We start from the raw sequence: 11,492 nt of genomic DNA on the forward strand, positions 1-11,492 counted from the left end.
TATTGCACAATTATTATTTTTTAAAATACTTTTCCATCTAACAATTTATCTACAATATAGGCAATTCTGGACGCTAAAATACATTCTAGTGTTGCATGTATGTAAACGCGTTTGCAGAAATATGTTTTAGAAAACGCACAACTGACTTCGAGAAAGATTTTTCATTTGGACGACTAAGACTAGATGAAGGTAATTTCAAAATGCTTTATTGATCAAGAAATAACTTCAACATGCAATATGTGGCAATATATGATAGTCCTTGACATTACAATGGCCTGTCCATTGAATACGTTTAAGTTTACTTTTAAAGTTAGTCGCCTGATTATTTGCATGTGAGAATTGTTCCGGATACCGAGTCAAAGAAGTTGCTTTTTCCAGTTTATCCGGCATAGAGTGAACGAGTCGATTATTTCAAATAAATTGCAATATCTCTAGCTACGATGTTATTAGTTTCTTAAGAACTCTGCAGGTGATCATTATCGTGACAACGAAACCTCACCTGGCATTCTCGAATCACGAATTCTGATTAAAAATTACTTGTAAATCAATCATGTTTATGTGAACTCCCGATGAGTCGGCTTGTTAAGCTGATTTGAAACCATTGTTCTGCAACAGTATGTTTTTTACTAAACATTCTTCCTACCACATTTCTTTGATAGTCATTTATAGTTGTCTGTCATTAGAACATTCACAGTTCACCTTCATTTTTCATACAATTTTATTAAATCACATCGCTGAAGTTTTAATGATGAAGGTTTTCACAAGAAAACAGCACATTTGTCATCGCCATGAAGAGACAGAAACAAAAAGAGGTTAGGTACATCTTGAAATATTTTTGTGTCCTTGTAGCTTGATGGAGGCTAGATATACAGATGTCTGCATGTGTGAGATTAAAAGACAGTCGATCAAAAGCTTGTGTTCTCCAAATTAAATTATTAACTCGAGAATTAAATTTACATGACGCTTTAGAAAAAGCTTGTGTTCACCAAAAATGTGTGACAAGAACTTGTGCTCTTTTTCTAATCGCGAATATACCAACACTTCAAAGACTTACTCACACATTTAATCCATGCAAAAGCTTTAAACTTTAAGCAAATTCGTTAACTCCAAAACAATATCGAAAGCTGCATTTTTTCCATGCCAAACGTTTTTACAAAATTTAATTTAAGGGTTCTATAAACGTCACATATCTTGTAATCTGGGTTTGCTTTGCTGTATTATCTTTATGGTTCAAACCATACCGACAACATCGCACATTTCTGTAACGAAATGAGTATTTGCCCGCATTGCAGACGTGAAATGTCAAATGACAATTTACCAATAACACATCATTCATTGCATCATTACTGAATATCTTTATATTCTCTTGAGAAATACAGTGGCATAATATTCGGTTGTTTTAAAGTCGGTGAACCTTTGTTTTTAATGAGATTAGATGAAACTTGACATGCTTACCGAAAGGCAGCAAATATAGAACTTTCATATCAGAGCAAAAGTTATGTTCGTTGCTTATTTTGGAGTTTTTATCGATGTAGAATGTGCACTCGTTGTAATTGATGCACGACTGTCGATTTAATGAAAAAGATGGGAAACAGAAGGGCCACAAGGCATGACGTAGGAAGTTAAAACGTTGATTATATTGTGAAAACTTAAAGAAGAAAAACGTATTTTTCAAAATGCCGTGGATATCGTTAACAAACTGCATTCTTTTGGAAAGTCTTTTGTGTGAAAGAGATATTAAATAGATTTCAATTTTGGAAGGAATTCTGGAATTTTAAAAATTAGGACTTGTCCATCGAAGATGACAACATGTATAAGCTGTTATTTTCCCTATCTGTGTCTCGTCAAGATTGATTCATGATGATGAAATTTGGATCGCGAGGAAAAATAACACGTAAAATGGGGAAGACTTGACAATTATATTCATGATATAGGCTGTCTGTAATAGAGCCTTTCATGGAAATTCAATCCCTAATTTACTTGAAATTTATACGATGTCATAGGGAATATATTAACTCTGGGGGCTCACGCCTTGTTAAACGAGATTACCAAGTCAAACAAGGCATTGCCTGCCAGAATGCAGCGTTGTCTTTCGTATCATTGTCGTTTGCATCAAACTACCCAACTTGTATCTGCTCTGTGATAACATGCTAATTTTTTTTATCAAAGGTAATTTTTAGGTATGTTTGTTTTAGACTACTGATGTTGATGTTCAATAATGTCTTCAAAAAGTGAGCAAGTGTGTCGTTTTGTCACTTTTGCTATTTCTCTCTCATTATTCTCTTATTCTCAAGGTATGCTTTTATGTAGAAACCTGTCCTTGTTTTTGTAGTATCTTTTATTTTTGAGCAGCACAATTCATGCAACCATCCACTCGTTGCGTTGCATTGATATTATTCTATTTTCCATCAGCCAGAAGAACAATTTGCGTACGCCAACCTTCGAGAACTGGTGTCACTTTGATAGACGACATCGAGGCCGGGAATTTTAAACACGTCGGAGAAGCAGAAAGCATTGTGGAATGTCTGAATTTAGCCTGCAACCGCCAGACAGGAAATATAGCATTTTTATGGGGGAATACATGTTACATGGTTACTTGCAAACAAAAAAATCGCTGTGGTTTGCTGTCACATGCCAGTATGAAGAGAAAAGGAGCACTTTATAGGATCTTATGTAAGTTAGAATCTAATGTGAATATAGTTAGCAATAATTGTACTTTGCCATTAATATGATCTTGATGTTTATAGATGCTGCAAATTGAAACATTTTAGGAGTGTGGGTTTTTATCGCCCCTGTTAATGAATCTCCCTTGCTTGTTGCTTCAAACAAATGTAAAAACAAGGGAAAATAATGAACATTTAGGTTTAAAGGTGTTTGGTCTCATGTTTTGCATGAATGTGCGCTGGAACAAAAATTAACTGCGTTTTCAACATTGCATCACTTTCAAACCTCATCAGGCTGAAATTAGGAAAATTTGTTTTTCCTTTCATAAGTTCGTTGCTCAAGAAGATAGCTGAGTACTGCTGACTGGAAGATAGAAATCTCATAAATGTAGATTTTGGAGTGGAAAATAGAAAGAATATATTGTCTCGGAGATTTATCGTTCTATGATACATTCAGAAGTATTTTCTTTCGCTGATTTTCTTTTGGAAGTATTTGTAAAAACAATGTTTTATATTAGTATCCATAGTAATGCTTGTGTTATTTTTTTGTTGGTCAGTTGCTTATCCTGAATTTGAGAGTACGAATCAAGTTTTGAGTCTGTCTGAAGATGTACTTTCATCGCAAATGTTCATTCCAGTTAAAACGCTAAAAGCGACGGCGGAAAGTAGAGAGAGAGATAAAGAAAGGATGACTTTTGAAATTGTTAAAGGTTTGTAAAAATTCGTCATATAAAGTCTTAAAAAACTCTGAACTGTACATCTTACATTGAATTCTGCTTGTATAAACTGACTGATCATTTACCATGTAATTTCAAGGTAACATTCACGATACATTCCGCCTACATCCGAAAGCCTCAAACTGGGGCACGAACATATTTTTAACAAAAAGGTTGGACAGAGAATCCGTTTCACATTATGTGTTGCAACTGAGAGCTGTGACTCGTGTGGAAAACGTCAGTAGCGACCTCAATGTGTCCATAAATGTCCTTGATGTTAACGACAATCCTCCAAGTTTCGTACAAACACCGATTGTCTTCAGTGTGCTTTGTAACATAACAGTGGGTTCTGTGATTGGCCAAATGGCTGCCATTGACAATGACACTGGTCCACATTCGAAACTGGAGTATTATATCAAGAATCCTAACGAACTTATAACATACGTCAAAGATACAGGGGAGGTTTACCTTAAAAAAAAACTTCAACTAGACTCGATTACAAGCTATGAGTTTTCCATTAATGTCACTGATGGTAGATATACAACCGGGGGAAGACTGAGGATAGATGTTCATCCAATCAACATGAACCGTCCCACGCTCGAGAAAACGTCAATTGTTGTTCGGCTCAACGGCCAAGTACCGTCAAATACCACAGTCGCTGAATTATTGGCGTATGATCCCGATTACGGAAAACTTGGCGAGCTGACGTATGTGATTACGAATGGCAATGATGATGACATTTTTATGGTAGATAAAAAAGGATTCATCAGAACTAACAAAGAGATAACATCGAAAGCTAATGTCTTTAATCTAACGATTTGTGTCCACGATAAAGGAGAGCCGGAACTCTTCGCATTCAGACCTGCAAATGTCGTCATTTTAGTGCAGTGGTTAAGATTTAATGAGGTTGTTTTTAATATAACTGTAGGAGAAAATTTTGGATTGCGCGAGACTGCATCGTTGTGGATCGGTGGTCGTAAAGTCGTTGATAGTCGACAGACGAAATGTGAAATAAATTATCATCTCTTGACGGAAAAGAAGCAGTTTCAGATTGATGAAACTCGTGGTGTTGTCACGTTAAATAAATCACTGGACTACGAAATCAAGAGATTTCATATGTAAGTTTTATCGCGCTATTTAGTTTATAATGTTGTATTTTGGTAGACTTTCTCACTCAGATGATTTAGGGGACGATTACATGGAGCAATTTCAGCCCGGGCCTGTTATAATATCCTATCAAAATGATTACACGTGATTACACCGGCCTAAACACCGGGCTGAAATTGACCATGTAATCCACAAAATTTCAGCCCAGGCTGAAACTGCTCCATGTAATCGGCCCCTTATATTGATTCTGATGTGTACTATGATTCAATTCAAACATATAGCTCTCTACTCTACCAAGACACTTGACTCTCATTAATCGTATCGTAAGTTCAGGACGATTTAATCCATAGATGTCAGTGGATATTTTTTATTTCTTTTGTAAGAGTAACTATTGAAGCTGACTGCGAATGTAATGATTCAACGTTGGTTCCCTCTGCCTTATCAGGTATTTTTTTATTCATAACTAAATTCAACGTATCCAGTACATGTTTTACTCGTTCTCTGGAGGGGCACTAGTGGAGGTTTCGGCTTGTGGTGTGGAGAAATTGACTTTGTTGACCCACAGTGCTATGACACAAAATATATGATGTAAATGGGGCAAATGCGTGAGCGCTTTCAATAAATTAACATTATCTTTCAGAACACGAGTGTACACTTGAGCTGGCGTTTTGTTTTTTACCTAAAATCGACATCTGCTCTGATTTTAATGCAAAGTTTCCATGAAAACTTTGAGTGGCGAAAATTCAAACGAGTCACGCATATATTGTAAACTTTCCGAGGGGTGAATGCGATTTATATTTGTGGTGATTTAATGCTAGTCAGTGCATCGAAGATTGTTTTATTCAATGTTGTTATAGTGAAAGTTTCACAGTATTCGATTGGTGCATCGAAGATTGTTTTATTTAATGTTGTTATAGTGAAAGTTTCACAGTATTCGATTGGTGCATCGAAGATTGTTTTATTTAATGTTGTTATAGTGAAAGTTTCACAGTATTCGATTGGATAATCACGTGATAAAAAACGGGAGTTACATAAAGAAGAAATGAACTAAATCATTATATGAAACTGTAAATTGGATTTTAGATATTTTCAACCAGTGAAGTAGTCAGACGAGGTTTTTTACGCGCGCTATATGAATATTTCTGCGTTTACCCTCTGGAAAAATAGTCAATTTCTAAAGACACTAAATGACAATATATTTGACAATTGAAACCGCATAAACGAACTTGCTAGATGTCCTGTTACTGTTTTTAACCTTTATTTAGCCAAAGCCATTCTTAATGTGTCCGTGTGGATATTCGCCGAATAGGTATCGTTAAGTTCTTTGTTTCTATGCAATGCGGTGAAGTACCATAGTTAAATTAGATATTTCTCTCTTAGATGTTAAAAAGAGAGAGGGATTTCGTACCAAGCTTTCGGACATCATTGTCATTGTGCTTGGTGTCGTTGTTGGAGTCATTATTCTGCTCGTTGTTTTGAGAGCATTATTTTTGTATCGACGGGCAAAATTGTTGAGGTAATCATATCGGTTGAATATTTGCTATATTTTCATTTAACTAGACCTATGCGCTACTTCGTGTAAGTAAAAGATATAGTATTGCATTACAGGCAATTCTAACCTAGATCATACTCCCAAGAATCATTTACTGTTAATCTGACTTTTCTTTTTTTTCGGAAAGACGATGGCTGCATCTGCCGTATTCTCCCTCCCCCCCCCCTCCCCTCCGCCATTTGTTTCGCATGCTTACACTGATCACTGCATTTGTTTTCATCTTTTATTCTCTAATTAGATTGAAATGGGACAAAGAAAAACAAAACGTATCTACTTCTTTGAGTCATCCAAGTTCTCAAAGATCGGCAGAACGAACTCCTCATAGTTCAAGATCAACAATTTCTTTTACAGACTTGAGGTTTTGCGAGATAGTTGCATTGCAAAGTGTAAACTCACACGCCATTCATTTGTCGTCATTCTTTCTAGCACACCAAAAAGACTTGTTCCAAAACTGGACAAGATGGATCCTTGTGGTGACGCAGGTTTGTTAAAAGGAATCCGGTGATCTTCCTTTCAATGTACCCGTGTATGCGATGTATTTATGTACAGCTAACACCAAATTTTCAAATTTATTTTATAACTCAGAAAGAATTCGAGACGCAGAACGGGAAGGTATGTCACAATACTCTGGCTGTGGGGGTTCTGCGAGGTCTTCTAATTCGGATGTTCATCTTCGGGGAAGAAATACCGTACGAAAGGCGTTTATTTCTTGTGAAAAGACCGCTAAAACAGGTGCAGCTTGAACAGAATATTGAATTCATCGTGAGAAGGGAATAAATCTTGTCTAAATATTGCATCAGAAGCTAAATTATTATATCTCTGTGCTTCTTAAAATAAGCACATATATCTTTCTCATTGAAAATACCCACATTACTTGATTTATAATTTAATGACCAAAATATATATATGCAGCGTGTGATACTGAAATCATATTTGTTATGCTCTCTTGTAGTTTAATTTTCCCTTGCTTTTTCGAACAATGTTTAAGATGGGCTTGGAATGCTGAAATTTTCTTCAATTAAAGGGAAAATTTTTTATTGCATGCAGTAATTTCTGTTTTAACTGCAGATGACGAAGAACGTAATGAAATAGACGAAAATGGTTCCGAAGAAGAAATGGCTACTGAATTGAACACTGAATTATATTAACTTTATTGATGAGTACTTTATTTTTCTTTGGAAAAGCGTGCCAAACAACAGTAATGGAAACGAGAGGACAATTCTTCATTTGGCCATTCAACCAAATCTTTATGGAAATATATGCTGCAAAACGAACCAATTTCTCGTGCTGTGTTTTATGTATTTTACGCTTTTTGCAGTGATTGTAGCTATAAATTGTGTTGTTGTATAGTTCAGCAGATTTTTTTCTGTGCTAAAGGCACGCAACAATAAACTTACAAAGTATATTTTTGATGTTTTGATCGTAAATATATGCTTAAAGTTGCTGGATAAATACTTCGTTATATTTTTGCGGTTGTATTCTATATCATCATTCGTATCTTGAGTCAAGTTATGAAACAGTCAATTACATTTTATGAACTAAATAATATATGAATTTTCGACCTTCATCTAAATGTTGTTTTGCATGCACTTCCAAAGAAACAAGACACCGATTACAGAACCCAATTATCGACATTTCATTGTCGCCCCTGTATAAAATTGGGTGAATTATAAAAAAGCAGATAAGCTTGTAAATATAATTAGTGAAAGTAGAAAAATTTTAATTCGTTGAATTTTTCATTTCAGCACTTATGTGTATGGTAATAATTTATGGTATGAAAGTGCTGAAACTGACTATGTCCTTTTGACTGATCTAATATAGTAAATGATGAAAGTAGTACTGTTTATCAAGGTTATTGTCAATGGTTGTTCTGTTATTGAAATTTTTGTCGATTGCATCTTGTTGAGTTTTAAAAATGCCTGTTTCAGACAAGATTTTGAATACTCTTCGTTTAAATGCGAAGCAAGCTGAGGCTACTATCGCTTTACTACGAAAACAGCTTTCTGCGTTGGAAAACGAAGCCAGTAAGTTACATTTGGGGCTAATTTACATTGACAGTTTTAATAGATGAGAGATATTCACTTAAAATCAGATGAAAGAGATTTGTTTGGGTCAAATTGTCTCTTAATCAACGATTTTTTTTCTAGATAGCGACAGAATTGAATCATCTTACGTGGTATGTCCTAAGCTACAAATATGTACATTCTTATAATTAAATAGAGTTAATAGACGAATTCTGACCACGATAATTTACTCACTTAGTATAAATATAATTGCCCAACATAAAACTTTTAATATAGCCATGGATGTAAAATTTTATTAACAATAACATATAATTTTATTAATACAATTATATATCCATGGCCATATTAAAAGTTTTATGTTGGGCAATTATATTTATACTAAGAATTCGCTTTCCGCCTGGCAAATCCATTGTCACAAAATTAACTCTCTGATTACATTGCTCATTTGAGAAACAAAAAGAGAAGTTGCAAGCAGAAAATCAAGAATTGAGAAAAAAGGCGAAACAACTGAAGCTTGAACTAGAAAAGGTTCAACGTCAAAATGGAAGTAAGTTTTAATTAAAGTCATTGGGGCATGCATAATATGAAATGGTATAGTGGTAGCATCAAGTAAATATTTTCTGTTCGTCAAAATGTAACACCTCATTTTCGAAAAGGGATATTAAATTTCATATTTTAAAAAACTTTTTTTAAGTAAAGATTTTCACCTTACCACATGATAAACAAGAGGATGCAACAGTTGAAGAGGATGGTAGTAAAAGAACATTGACTGAAGTAGAACCACCTGTTGTTGAAGAGAAACCAGTTGCAAAGGAGAAAAAACCATCCAAGAAGGAAAAACCTGCCAAACCCAAAACTTCATGTTAGTATGAATGTATGGCCTCCTAATGTTTATTGCACATTGCTAAATAGTCACATATCTAAGCTCTGTGTACAACAGCTCTAACTATTTTGTTGGATTGTGTTGTAGCAAGTACGACTGAAGAAAATGTTGATGTCTCTCGGCTTGATCTTCGAGTAGGAAAGATTGTCAAAGTACAAAAACACCCTGATGCGGACACACTCTACTTAGAAGAAAGTAAGAATGGTTTTCTACTCAAAGTGAATACAATGACATAGTCTTTAGTCAGTGTAAACTAATACAGTGATGATTACAAAACAAATATGTTTAATCAATGAAGTATGATATATTTGAAGTTCCTTGCCACTGTGTGAGCAAATCAGTAAATAACTGTTATCAAAATAACACTGCTTCAACTTACTTTGTTTTAGTTGATGTTGGAGAGGAGAAACCAAGAACTGTTGTTTCTGGCCTTGTGAAACATATTCCCATAGAGAAAATGCAGGTTTTTACATGAACATATTGACTTAGATCAAAAGATCAAAGATATTATAAAAGTGCTCAGGTTTTTATAAAGTATCAACCCAAAGAGGGCTACAATAAATGTTACAATAAATGTTTAGAACAGGGCGGATTTAGGGGGGCAAAGCAGCTGTGCCCCCCCCCCTTTTGCCAGAAAAAACCAACAAATTGAATAATAATAAAAAATGACAGCCAGTTTCAGTTTTCAAACTAATTCAAAGAGTTTGGCCCCTCTTTCATAATCTCCAGGATCTGCCCCTATAGAAAGCCCACAGAATACAGTGTTTCTATAGTTATAAAGTAAATAGTTTAAACCCGGGAGTATCATTACATGTTTGTATTGTTTCACTGATGTTTCAACAACCTTAGCAGTAGTCATCTTCAGAGTCAAAAAAAAATGTAAAAAAATCAAATACCGCTAAGGCAGTATGCGAATTAGTTGAGAAAAAACGATGTGCAAATTTTTTGACAAAAGTGTTTCTTTAGAGGCATAATCAAATCTATATTACGTTAATTATTGTATAGCGCTAATGGCTAAATTAATATTTTTGAACGTGAACAGATTCATATGATTTACGACAGTGTTTTTCGTTAAAACCGCTGATTTTTGCACATCGTTTGAAAAAGTGATGTGCAATTGTTTTCATTTTAGCTAAAACGATGTGCAAATTGCACATTACACACCGTTAATTCGCACACTGCGCAAAGGTTGTCAAAACGTCAGTCAACAACAACAACAACAGTCTTTCTCAGGACTCTACTAACCTACTACATCTACGTATGATGTAGACGATTTACATCGACAAACATTTATGTATAGTTAGTTAATTGTTATTTTTGTTGGCGTGAAGAAAAATATTGGTACTTGTAAGATATATTATAAGCAATTCATATTAAGTATTTTTCCATGACAGGATCGTATGGTGATGGTACTTTGCAATCTTAAACCAGCCAAGTAAGGCTTTCTTCAAATCCAATTGACATTGCTCTACAAATGCTACGGTTCATACCAAGCGTGGAGAGGTCATGTGGGACTTTCATACTAACCAGGCGAATTTTTGTTAGAGGCTAAGGGCATGGGAACACAAACTATATCTTGAAAATCAGTTTTTGATGGTTTGGGCTTTTTTTGTACTTCAAGACCCAGTATTTATACGTTACGTGTTTTCCATCTGTCTGTAGGATGAGAGGTATACTCTCGCATGCAATGGTAATGTGCGCATCTTCACCAGAACTGTGTGAATTATTGGATCCACCTTCAACATCTGTACCTGGGGATAAAGTGATCTGTGAGGGATACTTGGGGACTCCTGATGAACAACTAAATCCTAAGAAGAAGGTTCGCCATAGTTCAAGTAGCGCTCTTATTAGGTCACATTCAAGTTATCGAAAGATGTTGAGAATTTTACCGCCGTTGAAATTTTAATTACAGATATTTGAAAAGATCCAACCTGACTTACACACTGACGAAGAAGGAATAGCAAAATATAAAGGATCTCCGTTCCTTGTTGTAGGAAAAGAAGGATATTTTTTCTCACAAACGATGAAAAACTCTAGCATAAAGTAGAAACAGAATAATGTTTGTCGCTCGTTTCAAAAAAGTTAAACATTTAAGTTTGTAGCAAATTGACTGTTTTCAGTTTTCTATGGGCCCCAGAAGAATCCAAATCAAATGACTCGTGTCGAAGAAAAAAAGAACATCAGATCACTCTTGATGAAGACTCTAAAATGGTGTGTGTAAGAACTCAAGTTTCAACATCAGATCACTCCTGATGAAGACACTAGACTGGAGTATATAAGAACTCAAGTTTCAACATCAGATCACTCCTGATGAAGACACTAGACTGGAGTATATAAGAACTCAAGTTTTAACATCAGATCACTCCTGATGAAGACACTAGACTGGAGTATATAAGAACTCAAGTTTCAACATCAGATCACTCCTGATGAAGACACTATACTGATGTGTATATAAGAACTCAAGTTTTAACATCAGATCAATCCTGATGAAGACATTAGACTGGAGTATATAAGAACTCGAGTTTCAACATCAGATCACTCCTGATG

At 35.0% G+C, this 11,492-nt stretch overlaps 2 protein-coding genes across 2 annotated transcripts; both read left to right on the top strand.

The window, feature by feature from the left end:
* The first annotated feature begins 666 nt into the window (after positions 1 to 666).
* On the top strand, positions 667 to 7,785 carry LOC124438926 (fat-like cadherin-related tumor suppressor homolog). The gene is made up of 12 exons (XM_046989118.1): positions 667 to 812; positions 2,196 to 2,294; positions 2,413 to 2,673; positions 3,221 to 3,373; positions 3,480 to 4,497; positions 4,870 to 4,931; positions 5,752 to 5,795; positions 5,867 to 6,002; positions 6,277 to 6,396; positions 6,465 to 6,520; positions 6,624 to 6,770; positions 7,107 to 7,785. The coding sequence occupies exons 2-7, from the start codon at positions 2,219 to 2,221 to the stop codon at positions 5,793 to 5,795; spliced, it is 1,614 nt and encodes a 537-aa protein (XP_046845074.1). The 5' UTR covers positions 667 to 812; positions 2,196 to 2,218; the 3' UTR covers positions 5,867 to 6,002; positions 6,277 to 6,396; positions 6,465 to 6,520; positions 6,624 to 6,770; positions 7,107 to 7,785.
* A 79-nt stretch (positions 7,786 to 7,864) lies between these two features.
* On the top strand, positions 7,865 to 11,039 carry LOC124438927 (aminoacyl tRNA synthase complex-interacting multifunctional protein 1-like). The gene is made up of 9 exons (XM_046989119.1): positions 7,865 to 8,062; positions 8,186 to 8,214; positions 8,513 to 8,609; positions 8,757 to 8,924; positions 9,033 to 9,140; positions 9,335 to 9,408; positions 10,340 to 10,380; positions 10,608 to 10,764; positions 10,858 to 11,039. The coding sequence occupies exons 1-9, from the start codon at positions 7,954 to 7,956 to the stop codon at positions 10,990 to 10,992; spliced, it is 918 nt and encodes a 305-aa protein (XP_046845075.1). The 5' UTR covers positions 7,865 to 7,953; the 3' UTR covers positions 10,993 to 11,039.
* The last annotated feature ends 453 nt before the right edge of the window (positions 11,040 to 11,492 follow it).

Source organism: Xenia sp. Carnegie-2017, unplaced genomic scaffold (assembly GCF_021976095.1).
Source record: "Xenia sp. Carnegie-2017 unplaced genomic scaffold, XeniaSp_v1 HiC_scaffold_19, whole genome shotgun sequence".
Classification (NCBI taxonomy): Eukaryota; Metazoa; Cnidaria; class Anthozoa; order Malacalcyonacea; family Xeniidae; genus Xenia; species Xenia sp. Carnegie-2017.

Excerpts from the sequence above, each read along its gene's own strand:
- LOC124438926 (XM_046989118.1), top strand. The coding sequence starts at position 2,219 with ATGTCTTCAAAAAGTGAGCAAGTGTGTCGTTTTGTCACTTTTGCTATT. Across the intron at positions 3,374-3,479 it reads GACTTTTGAAATTGTTAAAG|GTAACATTCACGATACATTC; the intron begins GTTTGTAAAAAT and ends TGTAATTTCAAG. Across the intron at positions 4,932-5,751 it reads GGTTCCCTCTGCCTTATCAG|CCAAAGCCATTCTTAATGTG; the intron begins GTATTTTTTTAT and ends ACCTTTATTTAG.
- LOC124438927 (XM_046989119.1), top strand. The coding sequence starts at position 7,954 with ATGCCTGTTTCAGACAAGATTTTGAATACTCTTCGTTTAAATGCGAAG. Across the intron at positions 8,063-8,185 it reads TGCGTTGGAAAACGAAGCCA|ATAGCGACAGAATTGAATCA; the intron begins GTAAGTTACATT and ends TTTTTTTTCTAG. Across the intron at positions 8,610-8,756 it reads GGTTCAACGTCAAAATGGAA|TAAAGATTTTCACCTTACCA; the intron begins GTAAGTTTTAAT and ends ACTTTTTTTAAG.